Source organism: Pseudopodoces humilis, chromosome 5 (genome assembly GCF_049639895.1).
Source record: "Pseudopodoces humilis isolate 2021_Gansu_Grassland_sample_001 chromosome 5, ASM4963989v1, whole genome shotgun sequence".
NCBI lineage: Eukaryota > Metazoa > Chordata > Aves > Passeriformes > Paridae > Pseudopodoces > Pseudopodoces humilis.
The window spans coordinates 40,608,454-40,626,133 of NC_142204.1; the positions used below are offsets into that span (position 1 = coordinate 40,608,454).

A 17,680-nucleotide genomic window follows, 5' to 3' on the forward strand; every position below is an offset into this window, starting at 1 on the left:
CAAATATCTTCTATCAGCCCATCAGTTGTTGCAAGCCCTGAGGGCTCTTCAGCAGGAAAGGGTGTGCAGAAGAGACCCTTCCCACATGTATTTTCCTGCATTGCACTGGATTCACCCCCTCACAAAGGAGCACACCTTCCCAAGGACAGGGTTAACACAGAGTTGGTCAAAGGTGTCTGAGTAGCTTCTGCCTGCCTGAGAAACCAGTCACCTCACCAGTCCCTGCTGCCAAATAGCACACAGCCTCAAGGTGCTTCTCTGGCATGACTGCGCATCCCAAATCACTGGCAGGCCTCTACAACAGCCCCCTGCCTTGAGTGAATCTTTCACCAAGAAACAGCAAGTAAAACTGGAGCAAACAAAGCGTTGACTCAGATAGAGATGCATTTGGATGAATTTTCTATCTCTTCATACTTCAGTGGAGCTGGTGTCAGGTGATACTGGCCCCCTGCCACTCAGCCAGATGCTACTACTGCCCATGGATGGGCACGAGATAACTCTTTGCAAAGAAGGTCAAGGAAAACTACAGTACAGTGAAACCACTCACCTTATTTCTGTATGGAAAATTTCACATGGTTTAAAACAATGGGCAGACTGCCACCATCATTCTTCCCAGCACCCTCAGTGCTGCAATGCCACTCTTCCAAGCACAGCTTTCTTCATTACTAGGCTTCATCTCAATGTTCCGTCTCAGTACTAAGCATTGAAGTTGCTTCTGCTGTACGTTCCAAAAGTATTTCAGGTAGAGAGTGAATATCCTTTGAGGTACAGAAATGTACCTTTGAGGTAGCCAACATGACATTCTATTTTCTCATCAAGTAGTACTGTAAGAAAATTTCCTGCAGCAAGCATCATCAAATTAATGCACTGAGTAGCAGTGGTTCCTTCACCTCAGTTCTAACAGTCCAAGACCCAAGTGCACACTTATAAATTATTATTCATTCTGAACATTAGAATGTGTTGTTCTTCCCCCAGACCTATATCCATGCATAATTTACTATTTCCCACTGCTTACTTCATAAAATGCTGAAAATTCATGCACATACTTAGACCATTTTAGCAGGTTTTGCAGACTGACAGTCCTTTTATTTGTATGTTCAAAGGTTCAGAATACAGCCGTGTGATACATTGAAGCTAAGAAAAACTGGGGAGGATGATTCACAGGAAAATTTTTGACAAGTCCATTTCTTCTAATTCAGTGCAAAACCAATTCACATACAGTCCATAATCAGCAACTAAATTCTACATTATTTTCAATTTACTTAGTGCTGTAAGTAATCATTAGTGACAATACTACTATCACCTGGAAATAAGGCAGGGGCAAGATCTGATCTACATCTCTTTTAGTGTTCATACTTGTATATTATTTTATATGCATACACTTATATGAAACAACAGCAAAATAAAACTGTTCCCACAACAATGAACAGAGTATTTTGTACAGCTTATAAGTTATGGTATACAGTAAAACTGGTGTCACATACTATAGGTTATGGAATACATTAATAGGCAGTGTTATACTAATTTGCAAATTTAACAAAGAATTTTTAAAAGCAAGTAAGACATTGCATACAATGGTGCCAATTCATCATTACTGCAGTTTAAAATATTGGCCCTTTCATGCCACAGGAAACTTGGAATCAAGGTAATGAATCAGTCAGTACATACCACAGAGCTGCAACGATTTAAGAGCAACCTGAATTTCTTGGAGTTTAAGTACTTGATTTTGCAATCCTGAAGCTGAATTATCTTTTTAGTTTCTCTGTCTGCCTCTGTTATATATATATATATATATACAAATACTTATCTTATGGTATTTATCAGCTCTGCTTTTTGATTTGGAAATAAATACTCAATTTATCGCTTTCTTTCACACCAAAGAGGAAACAAGACATGGAAGCCCGAGGGCACATCCCACTAACATAGATGCTGATGTGTTGGCTTTTAATGGGAAGTGGCACTCTAAGTATCTAATCACTCTATTTATAGAACTTAAACCCCTAAACTACTTCAGAACATTCATATATTTTACCTACTGCTAAGCTGGCAAATATTTTTAACTACAAGTCTAATATAGATAATAGCTTTTAAATCCATTGAAGCCAAGATGCATCAGAATAATAATCATACAACTATACAAATAGTTGTACCTAATTACTAATTTTACAGTGCTGCAACTCTCCAGCATTAAGTAACAGAAATGCATGTACACATGTAACAGAGAAGGAGCAAACCTGTGTTGTGGATGGACTTATGTCTGCTGTTCTCATGCTCAGTGTTTCAATTTATATTAAAAATAGTATCAGCAGAGAATTGCTGTGGGAAGAGAAGCACAAAATGAATATCTGAAGCCAGATGTGACAAAGCGACACTTTTGATTGTGATGGCTGCTTGTGCTTCTGTTAGTCATGGCATCTCCAGCTACTCCTGGAGTATGATGATGAGGTTGGATGGGGAAGCTGCTTAACAGTCACAAAAACTGTTAAACCTGTCTGCTGCACTGGACAATTTGTCCTTTAAGCTCTGAAAGACAGGAGGCAGCCATGGGGGACTGAGGGGTTAAAGGCAGCTGGTGATTTAATGTCTGAGTTAGACTTTAAGAAACAGTATGCTTTACATTGCTAACTAATGTTTATTTTACATAGGACCATCAGAATTAACAATAGGGTGCCAGAGTGCATCTTCACTAATCTATCCCATAACACGGAAGTACAATTTTCAAAGACACATATTTATATATCTGGTAACCACTTTCATCCCTGTTACTTAATTAGCAATTAGAAATGCTTTGGGACACACATACACATGCACACATTAAAAAAAAAGGCAATACAAATTCTTCTGTTGCTGTCAGAAATAGTAAGTACCAGGTAGTACATCATCGTTTCCTGGTCCCACTGTTGCCACTGGAAGATTTATTGAAACTTCTGCTCATTTGTGGGAAGTGTACAGTTGGTGTTCTTTCAGTGGGGCCATACAGCCCTAAATTCCTGGCTGTAGCTGACTTTCGAAGAGGCTTGACGCTGGGAAAAGGATTGAAGACTTGTGGCTTTGGGTTCCCAGGCTGAGGCGATTTAGCCAGGTTTCCACTGTCTCTGGATGAAGTGGAAGACTCTGATAAACGTGGCTGGCTGGACTGATGGGATGCTGGCTCCACATCGCTTTGAGTATCTGAGGTGAGTTCCAGTGCTTCCAGTTTTAGCTGAACCACGGACATGTTTGTACCGCTGTCCGTAGAGTCTGGCTCAGATGACTGCTGGTCAGCTTTCTGAGTAGTCCTGTCATCCAAACCACCTTCTTCTCTTTCTCCAAAGCCAGAATGTTTGGAAGCCTCCTCTTTTGCACCAGGGCTATTTGTTTTACAGCTCTCACTCTGCTCATCTATCAGTCCTACGGTATCCCCGTAGCCCAGCTGGCCTTTTGCCCTAGCCATGTTCTTCCGATGAACTCGTATGTGAGTGCGCCATGGAGAGTTCAGTTTTGTTTTAAGATCTTCTTGGGGAATGGGAGACATCTTCCCCGTAGCATGGCTTGGGATGTGAATAACGGCATTTTTGAGAGACTTGTTATTCAATTTCATCTTCTTTCCTAAAAGGAGGTGGTTTATCACTGGGGAATGGTTTACCTGAGAAGGGAGGAGGCTGGTAACTGGCCCCTTGTCTGAAAGAAAACATTTAAAAGAAACACAGTATTGTTAAAGAACAAAACAAATTAATGTTCTAAGGATCTACCACTAAATTCAATACCTTTCTTGAGGTACGGCAAAGGTTTGTTGGACAGAATGTATTTTAAAAAAACCAACCCAAACTTAAAAATCATCACTGAATTTCACTTATGTCTTAGAGTTGAACACAAAGCAGCACCTTCTATATAAGGATTTTCTGCCCTCCCTCACTGTTTTGCACCTATGGGTAAGTCCTGAGCCAGTAATATAATAAAAACTAATAATTTAAAAAATAGCCTCTTGATTTCTAGAATTGCACTAAAACTAATAGTTTAACATTAATATTGGCTTTTCATATTTCCCCTCTCCTTCATTTCTCTTCCAACAGCAAGAGGCAATTCAGTCTCCACATGAGGTCAGTCACATAAGCCTCTCCATGAGGCTTGTGTGACTGGAAAATGGAAAATGAATGTAAGTACTTCTAATGCATAAAACCACATCTTATTAAACCAGAGGAGTAGACTCAGAATTAGTGATTAGATGACAGTATGATCAAATGACAAACCCAGCCCTATATCATGATTAGTAAGATTAGAAAGATTTGTGTTTGGAAGGTAAGGGGTTGGCATCCTTGGGAATCAACATCATACTGTTTGCACTGTTTCTGCTGGCTACAGCCTTTGTTCAAAGGAAACACTTCACTAATTTTTTTTTTAAAAATCCTTCTAAATCAGGTAAATGAAAAATTGCAGCTGCATGTATTCCAAGGCTCCTGCTAGCACAGGTTTAGACAACCTAAAAGAGAAATAAAAATTATCCACAGTGATCCATTTGCGTGGTTCAATGGTGAACTTAGAAAGATGAAACCTAAGCAGGGAGGAATGAGCGGGGTGGGCTGTGTTCAGCTTGTATACCCAGTAAAACCTTCAGCTGTGCATTTCATGCCAACCCCTGCACTGCTGAATCTGACAATTAGGGAGACAGACTCCATAACGTGGGTTGTTAAATAAGGGACTGATGTCCAGCTCAGTCCTCACAACAGTATCATTATGACTAGGGAAAGTGCCAACCACAATGAAACATCTAAGCCAGCTCCTTCAGTTGAATAATTTGCCGTGCCCAGATGAATTCAGAGGAGTTCGGATAACACAGACCAGCCAGCAATCTACCTGCCATATGATCACCCTCATCTCTGCATTCACTTTTTCCACTGCATCAATATGTCAATTCCAAGAATGCCAAAGACTTAAAAGTTTTTAATCAGAGAGACCAACAGAATGCACCCAGATAGCAAAGCCACTTTTAAATACCATTGTTTAGTTGGTCCCTGGGACCTAAGAAAACCCCAGGGTCATCATCTTCAGATCCTGACAAAAGAAGAAAAAATATCACCACCTTATTTTCTGTCAGCATGAAGTGGTGCCCATTTTACTACTAATTTCATATATTCCATCAGTCTTTCTTATTTTGTCTACTTGGTTAAATGCTAAAGAAAGTAATTTGCCTGACAAAGTCAGTTGTAATAAATCAGGAAATGAAGCATGTTACCTGCTCTGATATACACATGGTGAACCTGCTGTTGCTGCTTCTTCTTTATCCTGGAATATTGCTTTTTCAGTGCATTAATATCAGTGGTCATACGCTCCATCATCATGCTGTTAAAAGCAGTATGATAGTCACTTCTGCAAGAGTCTATTGCTCCTGGGCTTAATTCTGCAATGTTACTGGAACCAAGACTTTGCTCTTCATTCTGATCTGTAGAAGGAGGGAATAAAGTGGAGGTAAGGAGTAAATTGGCATACTCAAGAGATATATCTGCACTTCTGTAGATTATTTCCAAGGGAAGTCTGTGTCTGATTCCTACAATCTTATTTAACTGTAGTCCTTAATTAAAAATTAATTATAATATGTATATTTAACTAAGCTGTGCTATTTACGATAAGAATTATTATAAACAGCTCTACTGCCTAAGAATCGTAAGGATTTGAGGTGAGGTTAGAGAGTACGAAAGTCAATTAACATGGCAATGCAAAGCTATAAGCAGAGCTCTTCAAATATCCGAAAGTACATCAAGCCACCAATGAAGTAATTCAATAACAGATTATTAAAGACACTTGATTGTTGTAGAGACCAACAATGCAAGTTATAAAATACATTACAGTTAAGCAGGCATTAGATTTAAACAACCAACCTAGTGCTACCAGCAAGAAGCATCAAGAAACAGAACACCACAGGGGGAAAGCTGCTAGTAACAACAAAAGGGGTAGGCACAGAGCAGCTGAGGATCATGAGGAACTTGAGAGTGTCTCTGATCAACAGACACAGAGCAACAGCAGCAGAGCAATTTATTTTCACAGCTGTTTCTGATGCAGCAACCTGGCCCTCCAGGGTCAGGGGGATAATTCTTTTTAAAGGAATGTTTATTTGTCTTTGGCTTAGTTTGCAACAGCAGTTTGATGTTCTGACTAAGTGCTAGTTTGAAGCAGCAGGTAGAGAGTCCCTCAGGAAGGGAAAAACAAAACACCACAGCAATCAAGAGGAAAATTGCAGCTTACAGATCTCAGCAAAACCAAGACACGAGAATGATGAAGCATGAACAGCAACTGTTACATCTGGGGGTTTTTTGAGGGTAAGGTAGTGGTTAAGTGGGGATAAATAAAAATGGCCTCTCTCAAGATACTGTGAAATCACTGTTGATCCAGTACCATTTCATAAAGGCTGCTGCAAGTTAACAAATGTTCTTTGCTTTTATTGTATAGTTCAGCATTTTTTACTGCCTATAGAGAATTTGCAGTGGTGTACACACAATTCTGTCAAGAAATTTTATTTCAGTGTGGAAGGATTTGAAAAATAGTGACATTTTGTCAGAACACCCTAAACCATACCAACATTTTCTTTAAATGTGAATATATCAAAAGCATACAACAATCTGAAGGTTTGGCGAAAAGGGCAGTGAAATCACCTGCAGAATTCACTCTTTGCTGATAGATTCCAGTATCAGCCATGCATATGTTAATAAAGATCACAATCATTTATTAAAGGTGCACCCTTCAGAAAATGCTGACTACCTAACAGCTGTGTCAGAAATATGCATGGATTTAGAGTGGAATTTTTTCACATATGCTTCTTTTTTTTTACTATGCGGGCAACACTATGGGGTTGTTTTGTTAACCATTACTATAGCCAAATCCTTAAGTCACACCATCATTTACTGTACACCTACAGCCTTCCAACCTGGTTTTTATGACATCTTCATGGAGCACAGTCATTTACAGTCATTTGGTACCTGCTGTAACTCTGTGCATAGAAAACACATTTTCCATAGCAACTTTCAGAAACAGAGCTGCTGACAATTTCTGCCCGGTCATATAGACTTGTGTTTTCCAAAATTAAAAAAGTCACTTTTACCTTTCATCTGCTTTTGGTATTTTTGGAGCTCTGGTGCCAAAAACCCACTTAATGGTCCAAGACAACCAATTGCATTAGCAATTGAGTCTTCATCATCTAAGTCATTCTCTTCATCACTGTCTCTGGTTCTGCCTAACCTTCTGTCAAAAGAGAACATAAGAGAAGTAAGGAAGATACATTCTTAAATGTGAACATTACCAAGCATTTTTATCTTTTTTAGAAGCATACAAGAGAGGATCCACCCGCCTTTTCAACATCTGCAGAGGGTAAACAATAACTCAATACACCATAAGCAGTGCATTTCAAACTTACCCTGAAAATGAAGTTGATTTTACTGCTGCAGGGAAAGGAGTAATATTGTATGTGTATTTCTCCCTTAATTCTGCCAGTTGTGGGAAAGGAAACTGAGCCATGGTGTAAACAGTCTAGGGAAAAAGAAAAAAAAGGCAACTTTAAAAATTTTTCTTTAATTAACAGTCTCAAGAAAGATTTTTCCATTAACAGACTTCCACAGTCTTGCAGGATTAAAGGCTGCACATTCTTGCACATTCACATGCTTCAAGAAAATGGTCTAGTTTTATGATTCAGTCAGTATTTCCTGTAGGAGAAATAAAGTCTGACTCACAGAAAAATATACACTTCAGTCTAAAAAAAAAAAAAGAACTGATAACATGAGCTGTAAGATCCTTTACAACTCCTAATAATTACTGTCAACCCCTTCTTGTGAACACACTGGAAATCCTCCTCCAATTATGATTTCACTTACATAAATGTATCATTTAGGTTTTGGGGATCTTTCCAGAAGACCTAAGTTTTTGTTCAAGTATTCAACAAAGTATTAGCACTAGTATAGCTAGGAAGGGGCAGATCCTCATTGATGTGGACTGCGAGCTGATTCATTATTTTACCTGAGAAGCTCAAGAGCTTGTGTGAAGGAAATCATGCCAGCACAAAAATCATAGCTAGAGAGGAAGGATCCAATGTCATCCAGGTTTTATTCCCTCAATTCCAATTGCTGGTTGGTTTTGAGACTAAAGGTGGGGTTTGGTGGGGTAAAGGTGGTTGTTTTTCTAAAACAAGGTCATCAAAATGCTAATAGATTTTCTTTACATCAATACTCAGAGTTTAAAAAGATACATAGTTGCAAATTCATTTCCTTTCAGCATTATTTTGCTGTAAGTCACCAGCCAACCTGGCATAAAGATACATCATATTCATTGCAATATCATTGCTGGTTTGTTCCTACATACTTTAGTTGCCCTTTTTTCCCTGCTTTTTTTCACTATTCAGAGCCTTCAACTAACTGCCAAATAATTCATTCTGAGTCTCAATGTCAGAAGAAAAAAAACAAAACCAAAAATATAATTTCCCATAGTTTCTCTGAAATATTAAAGCTTTTCCGTATCCTGAAAATTAAATATTTTTTGAAAGACAGCAACATAAAATTTTCTTATTAGTTATGACAGTAAATTTTCACTTATATATTTTTGTCCTGTGCTATTAAGTCAGTGACATTTTCATCTGAAGGTAAATGACCTCAATTAAGATGAAAGCAAATTCTGAACAGTTTCTACATAATTCATTCTTGAACCACGACTCTTCTGTGCTAAATACACTAAGGAAAATTGCAAACATGAACTCAGTACTAGACATTTCCTGACATAAGGAGGGGAAAAACTTTCATTAACAACAATGATGTAAGCACTGAGGAGCAGGAAAGACACTCCTGTCTGAATGAGAGACAGGGCAATAGTGCACCTCAATAGGTTTCTGTGTGAGAATGCTTTTACAGTTTGAGCCATGCACAGACTCTAAGGAAAGGAAGATGCCTTCAAAAGTCCAGAGCATGAATGGAAGTTTTGCCACTCCATTAAACTACAATGCTACTGTGAAAGAAAAATATTGTCTAGGGCTTGAACAGTGATTACCCATCAGTCTACCAGACAAAGGAATTTTATGATCTGGAGAAAGACCTACCTCCAGCCCAACACATCTGCCTGCTTGTTTGATCTCCACCATACTTTCTTGTTAGGGCTTTTTTTTCCCATGTGTTTCCACTCTTTCTGGAGGTTTGTCTGGAATTTATTTCTACTCTTGATCTCAGTCTTCTTCTCAGGTAACTTGTTCCATATGCTAGTTACCCTTTAAGTGAAACAGTCAACTCCAATTCCTCCATTTACTCCTTGCACCTACCGTTTCAGATTGTGCTTTCTAGCTTTTTCCTGTCTCCAATCTGTCTCTTCCACATCTTCTACAATTTGTTTCATTTTTATTACGTAAAAATATGTAAAAATACATATTTTTAGCTTAACTATTGTTATCAGGTTATAACTGCAAGCCTTGCTTACCACCTTGCTAAGAGAGCCACAAAACAAATTTTATTTAAAACTTGCCCGTGCATGTTCCACTGGAAATTTTAAAAAAAATTGCCAACCAACACTTCTGATATCCTCCCAGTGACAATTCAGAGTCAAAGCATTCCTTTTCTAGTTTTTACACGGCCTTAGATGCCATTTGGTTAATTCTGGGGAGCTGTCCCAGAGGGAAATAGCCTAGACACAAAAGCATGATGCAGCCAAACTTAGCATCGTATTTACACAAGGGACAGATCCTGGGAACAAGAAAAGAGACAAGGACAAAACCCCTCTATCCTAACCTTAAATTGTTTGACAACCCTTTGCCTTACCCTAAAAATGCAAAGCTGTCTACACTTTCAGCAGAACACCATATGGGAGGTGATGGGCTGTGGCTTCCAAACAGGGTAAGCCATTTTGCAAACTTATCAAACACTTATCTCTACAGCTGCCCCTCCCTCGTTTAAGGCTCTTCTTTCTTTTCATTTTGGCTAAGAAAACAAAACAAAAAAAACAAAAGCAAAAACAAACCCAAAAGAAAACGAAGTGCTACTCAAGTAGAAAGTTAACAGTGAGTACCATCAAATCAGGGTAACTGCCTAGGAAGATAGTCCAAAATGCTAGAGTACCACAGAAGGATTCTTCCCTGTTCCCCTTTGTTCTAGTAAATACAAAAGGATGCCTCTCCTCCAGCTGGCTTCTCATCTCCTGTGTGTTGCAGTGTTTCTAGGTGTACGAACTGAACCAGTTTAGCTGCTTGTAAAAATGCTCACTTTCTGACAAGGCATGAAAGCACAGACTCAGTCTAGCACACTCTGTTTAGGATATCTGCAGAAACCTGGTACACAGCCTTCTGTCTCCATATTGGAACCAATACATACCCAGTCTAGAATCTGATGTGTACAGTACTTACCCTTTATTCACTCAAACTGTCCCATCTGAAAAAAGGAAGAAACTGTAGTCTGGTTTGCTCCTCCAATGCCTCCATGCTCTCCTCAGTAAAACATTAAGAACTTTTGCCACACAAGGGCCAAAACTGCAAAAGCTTTAAGGCTCTCATCCTAACTATAGGTACTGTCTGCATGGGAGGGATAAAACTGCAGCAACTATACATGCTGGTGAAGAGAATGCAGACATGAATCCCCTGTTCTACTTTAGACATCTGCTCTGTCAACACCTTCCTTGAAGGATCAGTTGTACCTCTCTCCTCTAACTCCCAAAAGAAACAAGGCTCTTAGAGCACAATTTGTTTTCCAGTGGTTGAGAAGTGTCTGTTACTCTGGCTTGAGTGAGCTTAGATGCAAATATAAGTGTTATGGAAGTCTAAAGAGAAGTGAGATGATTGCCACCAGCAAGCTCTACTGAAATGTGTAGCAAAGGCAGAGTGGGATATTAATCCTTTTCCACAGTAGAATACTAACCTTGAGCCACCTTGTAAAAAGTATTAGACGTAAATTCATCATTCTGATTTTTATTGGGGGGAAAGAAAAAAATAATTTGAAAACAAAGCATCTCTGGAAAAGCTTAAAGCAATTTAAAAACCAGCATGTTCAAGCAGCCTGGATCTTTTCGTTAATGGAATTGTTCATATTTCTTAATTTTTTTCTCCAACCAGTTGTAGCCATGGTAGCACTTGTATATCCTGATGGTAAATTCTTGTAATTCCTTATTCTTTCCACTTAGGATAAAGAGGAGACCTCAGAGATGGCTACACTGACAGTACCTTGCCCTTGACTTGGAGAAAGCTATACAAACAATATTGTGGATTCTTCAACTGAGGGGACACACATAAACCAGATACACTGCTCCTCCATACACAGAACTTAAACCTGCCACATTCTCCATATCAATGGCAATGCCATCCTACCTTAATACTCTTGTCAGTGCCATAAAATACACACATACACTATGAACACACATATGTACTGTGCTAAATACTCATTTTTTGCTGAAGCACAAAATATTGCTAATTTGCAAGTATTTGTAATTGCAAGAGTTAAATAAAAAAAATCCTCCCATCCCTCCAACCAGTAAGTTACCCATGCCTCATCTTCTATTGCACACAGCAGCAAAAAAAGAAATCCATAGAGTCACAGAAGACCACCCTGGCTTTCCCCAAATTATTCTTATTCATAAATGTCACATCTTGATTTTGTACTGCACTGGAGACAAGGAACTGAAACACAATGAGAAAATGTCAGTTTGTGCTGCCCTCCTTACACCCTCACTATCTGAACTGTCTTGTGAGGAACCTTAACACATTTTTAAAAAGCATGTGAGTACCTCTGACCAGCTCCATTTCCATTATTGAAGAAAAACAAAGCCACAAAACTCACTTCTCCCATTCCTAGAGGTTCTTCATTGGACAAAATAATGATGACCAAAATAATAAAACCGAAAATAGTATATTTTAACACAGTCTTCCAACAATAGGTAATAGAAGTCACCTGCTAACAACTGTTATTAAACTTTTGTAGCTTCACAGACTGACTTTTTTCCTTCCCCTAAGTCAAGTACAAAGTTTCAGGTGAATTATGTTCTCTGTACTTGCACCTGTTTAATCACTATGCTCTAACGCATCAAAAGGAAAGTTCCAGAACTGTAGCACAAAGTCCTTATAAAGCATCTAAGTAGAAAACACCTTAAAAATATCACAAGAATAAGTGTAACTGTAAACAAATAAATTGTATCTGCTATAATAAAGGCCCTTTCCTTTCCCAGAACAATGTGGGTCTTTGTCCTCATACAATGACATATGCTTTAAGAATTCAGACTGCAATCATCTACAAATGTCTTTGTTTACAGTACACTACCTACTGTACAGTACTGACTGTTCATGGTGGGGTTTTTTCTTCAAATCATGAAGGACTTTTTATACACTCTTATTTCCCACAGTGTCTGCAGAATGGAAAGGATAGTGAAATAAACTGACTGAACCATAATAATAAAGCAAAAGAACACCTTAAAAATGGTGACCACTAAAAGATTCTACACCTTACTTGTGGAAAGGCAATGGAGCATTACATCACAAAAGACTTTCAACTGTCAACATGGAATCAATTTTTATTAAATGATGCCTAGTGGTTCTCTACATTTCATATAAAAATAAGATTCTAGCTCTAACTTGTTTCATTGTTTGATTCATGCTAGCTCAACCCAGCTACCTGAAACTTATATTCTTGGGAGAATTTAGGTTTCTGCAGTTTCTGAACAAAAATGTAATTTGTTAGAAATCAAGACCCGAAGAAATCAACACAGAAAACACAAAAAATAATTATGTCACAATTACTCACTTGCATAAGTTCATTGCTGTCAATCAGACTGTCTTCAAGCATCTCCTGGGTCAGCTTGCCCATAGTACTGTAAAATTCATCTGCTGTTTCACAACACTCAATCTGCCTACATCAAAATAAATGTTGATGTTTATTTTACTTTTACATATGATTCTACATGTTCAAAACAAAACTGATTTTCTTGTCATCATAAAATATGCATTTCTGTTAGACGGCCTAACTTTTAAGTGTCTATTTGCATTCTGCCTAGACTTCCAAATAATAAAACTATGCAGACAACATTGGAAAAGCTGCAGCAGTAAAAAGATGCACTGACTAGAACTTACTGTCCTGACTCCTCATGATAACAGATTCATGTATCTCCAGACAGGCAATTCCCTCTGCCCCTTTCATTTCTACAGCACAAGAATCAATACATTTTGCCTCCTACCAGCACAAGGGAGTTCTCTTATCAGCTCAAAAAGGGAGCATAAAGATTTCTTGACTACCTCATCACCCATTCTTCACCATGAACCAAATGGCCAAATTCACTGCCTGAACTTTCTTTTTGTCAGACAGGAAGATGTTCACTGGCCAGAAGCCACTCCTGTGGAATAAATTAAGTATAGGTATATATACATGTCATTGTGTTAAAAGATAATTAAGCGAACATAATGTACAATGAAGGAAAATTCACTCATCATATTTATGAATGGTATTTCTAAATTTGGGATAGGAAATGTTTTGGTTTTGATTGTTTGTTTGCATTGGTAGTATGCTTTTGTTTGTCTTGTTTTGGGGGGGGGATTCAATTGGATATTTTTTCTGCATTTTCTTTAAATTTCTAAAAACACAATCATTTTAAACACACAGAGTGTCATCTAGAGGAAAAGAAATATGAGTAATGTGCTTTTGTGAGTTGGTGTTCTACATATATTAGGGTTAGCTGCTAAACATGTCTCCTGTTATGTGAAAAATTTGTTATCCCAAAGAAGTGCATTGATGGCTACATATTGTAGCCTCTCCTCTAAAACACAGATGCTGGAATGATAAAAAATACACTGCCTTTTTTCTTCAGCATTACAAGAAGAAGCTTCCCTTGAACTTCAGCATCTGCACATAACAGCCACTGAGATATGAAACTCCTTCTGAAATCTTCACATAGTTTGGGTAAAATAATGATTATGTAGCTAAAAAAAAAAAATAAATTAAAAATTAATAGAAACAATGGGCATGTAGCCAATTATCACAAACTTATGGCTTACCTGCCCTGATACCTTCAGTCTCTCATGACCTCCACATATTGCTTTCTCCACTGCACCTATATTTAACTTCCCCGTTCCTTCAACCTCCCTCAAAACGCAAGTATGATTGAGACACCTACATTTTAAAAATGCACTTCTCACCCTATTTTCATTTAGAGAATGAATCTTGAGAAGCATGAAGATCATGAGACTAAGAACACTATTTCAAGTCCTACTTCTTTAAATCCCCCTTGTTCTAGTTCTAATGGTGGACAAAGAGAAAGAAATATCACAATCTTCTCTCAGCAAAAAGAGTGCTCAATCTTTTACCAGACCTTCTCCCATTCCCCACAAACAACAGTTACAAGATGTGCAGTGTGATCCACTTATTCTCTTAGGCGCATTCTAATATATTTCTTGATTCTGTTCCTTTAAATTTTTAAAAATGTTTAATTTTTCTTTAAGCTTTATGATAAAATCTTCAAAGTAGTAACTTCTTTTTTATCATATTATGAGTTGTAACATTCACAATTACAGCTTTTAAATGCAAAGAGATCCACTGGAAGAATGTTTTATCTAAAACACTATGTGACTACATATAGCTTAATCCTAATGCAAAGGATTCATGCAAGTTTCATTCATGAACTGAATATAAAAATAGCTCTCAGGAAATTATTATTCTAATTATTATCCTTCAGAATAAATGTACTAAACAAATCCTCTTACAATGCTACCAGCCTGCAATGCTAATTTATTCAGAAAGAAAAAAGGAAATGAAACCCCTAAAGACAGAACTGAAAATAAATCCCAGTCGTTCAGTTTCAGAGAAAAAAGGAAGATGAGTTTTAATAAGCATCACACGAAAAAAAAATCAATACAGCTGCTGATGCCAGCTGAAAAATGTTTCCAGCTGAACTAACATCTGCTTGACCTGTCAGAGCTCACACCTCCCACTGAAGCCAGTGGCAAAACTCATTTCTCTAGGAGCACTGTAAACTCTTTGGAAGGCAAATATTTGCTTTGAAATAGGGGAGTTTAAAGAACTAATCATCTCTTGTGTTCTGGACATATGGTGAGTTTCCAAGGCCATAAAAGGACTATATTAGAAACTTAGCTTGAATATGCTTAAAAGCAGAGAATTTCAGGGTTTCAGGAAAATTAATTTTCAGGCCTTAACAAAAAAGACTCACATACCACAAGGTCATTCCCTCAGTAACGCTGAACTCTTGTACTGGGCAAAGCCAATGGGCTCGAACCCTTATGTCTCCTTAAGCAAAACTAAGGGAATTAAGATCTCCACTTTCACGTACCCAACTAAATTAGCTGGTCACTCTCAAGTCTCTGTGTGTTGTCTTTACACAGAGTATTTACCAGTTGATTCAAAGTTCTATGTTCAGGAAAGTCCAACCTTTTAGCACAGCACAAAGACAATATACACAGACAACTCCAACAACCAGAGATTTTTTACTGCAAAAAGGGTCAATTAATTATCATGCCTGTTCTGACATGATGTCAGAATCATCTGTTTTTAAGAAACCATAAAGGTCCTTTTTGCAGCTTTTTCTAAACAATCATTCTCCTGAAAGACTTTGTCTTGTTTAGAATTGGGAACATCTTAAGGAAAACAAAAGTTAAACATGGCTCATACTGAAAAGAAAAATCAGATAAAAATGACCACTTACTCTCCTAGCTTTGCCCAGATAGCCAAAGCTACTCTCAGTATAATTTCAGAGCCTTCAAAGAATATTGAATCCCAGATCTTCAGAACTGTATGGTTAGGCAGACAGGTGGCAAAGAGTGTCAGAAACCACTGCATTGTGAAGACATTTGTAAGTGGGGGTTCATAGCCTCCTGAAGTTAAAAAAACAAATAAACAAAAAACAAGTTACTTGAAGTAAATGCAACTTACTATCATTTTACAAGGAGTATAAACTGCTTAATAAAATCCACCAGACATTCTAGCACTTCTGATATTGCTCAAAACTTACTTAGCCTGCAACTGTCCAAAAATAAGCTGAGAAAAAAAACCAGAAAAACTGCATAGTCACCTTCCATTCTGCTGCACTGCAAAAAACTAAGCAGCATCATTGGCTTTGGACTATAAACCCTGGAATACACCACCACACTTTTTTTCCCTTATATCAGAAAGACTGTTTCTCCTTGCCCAAAGCCATATGAAATAAAAACTTCTATCAAAAAAAAGAAACAAAACAAACCCACCAACTTTCCCACAAAACACTGCATTTTTTTCACCAACTGATGGCATAAGTCTTTATCTACATGGTGATAAGGTGAAGGTGACTGTCTCTGTAAAGTCATATCTATTATTTTAATACCTTGGTGTACTTGTTAAGTTTCAAACAAAAATGTAGTATTTCAGCCTGAAACTCTACAGTTTTACTTTTTTAGTATGCTCAGAGAACACTTTGTACACCTCAGTATCAACTGATGCACTGAAGGCCAAAACCAGAGAGGCCAGCCTGTGAAAACACTTTCAAACATCAAATATTTCCTTGTTACATTTCACTGCTTTTTATACAGTTTGGGCATAGACAGATGGAACATAGTAGCAGATCTTTTCTAAGGTGGAACTCAGCATGCCCTTAGTTCCCAGCTGAAAAAGAAACCAAATTAACTAACAGAAAACCTCCTGCCCTCCCCAGAACATGCCCAAATAAAAGAACTCTAAGTCTGGATGGAATGCTATGCCAGAAAAAATAAATAAATAAATAAATCAAGTGCAAAGCCAGTTTTCAGGTAGCAACCCAAGAGATGTACTTCTGAGTTTTGCACCTATGTGTTGGTAAGGATCCAGGTGAAGAAATACTAACCAGCCCCCACTGGCTCTCACATTGTAACTATTCCCAGAATAGCTACATGAGCAGCAACTACACCGAGCAGTAGGAGGACACCCATCTTGAGCTAAAGCAAGAAATTACCTTTCCAAGGTAGCCCTTGTACTAAGCTCTGTGTTAGTGCTGTCACTCCATGCTTTGTATATTCTCCTTGACACAATTCTCTTTGCAGCTAGTGGTGGGATCAAATTATTTCCCTTTGTTTTTTCCTGGAAGTACCACCTATTTATGTTAAGGTTATCAATAATAGACACCATCATATTTCATCTTAACAATTTAAAATACATATTCTAAGCAATAAATTCATGTAAACACTTAAAATACTGTATTTTTAAATCAGTGCTCAGATGAAACAACAGCAAGATAGAGTTTAATAGCATCTGTTGAACATACCTCCACTTTCTCTGTTAGCAGCTCTTTGCAGGGTGTCTAAGTGCTGGGACAGTTCAGGAAGCTTCATTCGTAAAAGATCTCGGAAAACAGCCATATCCACAGAGAGAGCACGGAGATTATTGACAAAGTAGCTATCAGGAAGCACCTTATCAATTAGGTAAATCATGATCTGTAGGCAAAATGAAAGACTATCATGTAGGACTTACAGAGCAGTTATTTTCTAGGAATAACAGAAAAATAAAATTTCTCTATTCACTAAAGAATGCATTGGAGTGGCAACACATGCTTATAGCACCTCCACTTATATGGGGAGAAAATATTATCACTTCGAGCACCTTTGGGAACCCTAGGCATCCACAAGTATTCAAGATGCAAAGGCCTCTTGAAATTGTCCAGAATTTATGAACCATGAAATTACTGAAATCAATGACTGAAATCATTGTAATCACAGTAATCTATGCCCAAGGTGGCAGCATTACCCACCAAAAGC

At 37.9% G+C, this 17,680-nt stretch overlaps 1 protein-coding gene across 4 annotated transcripts in view; it reads right to left on the reverse strand.

Annotated features, from left to right (window-relative positions):
* Window positions 1–1,054: 1,054 nt before the first annotated feature.
* TBC1D30 (TBC1 domain family member 30) overlaps window positions 1,055–17,680 on the reverse strand; it is a 48,131-nt gene continuing 31,505 nt past the window's right edge. For 2 of the 4 annotated variants that reach the window (XM_088055676.1, XM_088055677.1), the window contains 8 exons: window positions 17,191–17,359; window positions 15,625–15,793; window positions 12,720–12,825; window positions 7,385–7,497; window positions 7,073–7,212; window positions 5,213–5,419; window positions 4,975–5,031; window positions 1,055–3,660 (listed from right to left, as the gene is read on the reverse strand). In XM_088055676.1, the coding sequence (XP_087911802.1) occupies window positions 2,879–3,660; window positions 4,975–5,031; window positions 5,213–5,419; window positions 7,073–7,212; window positions 7,385–7,497; window positions 12,720–12,825; window positions 15,625–15,793; window positions 17,191–17,359 (1,743 nt within the window). In that variant the 3' untranslated portion in view covers window positions 1,055–2,878. The remainder of the gene's footprint in view (window positions 3,661–4,974; window positions 5,032–5,212; window positions 5,420–7,072; window positions 7,213–7,384; window positions 7,498–12,719; window positions 12,826–15,624; window positions 15,794–17,190; window positions 17,360–17,680) is intronic. The other 2 variants (XM_014249090.2, XM_088055678.1) reach the window with 1 other exon arrangement.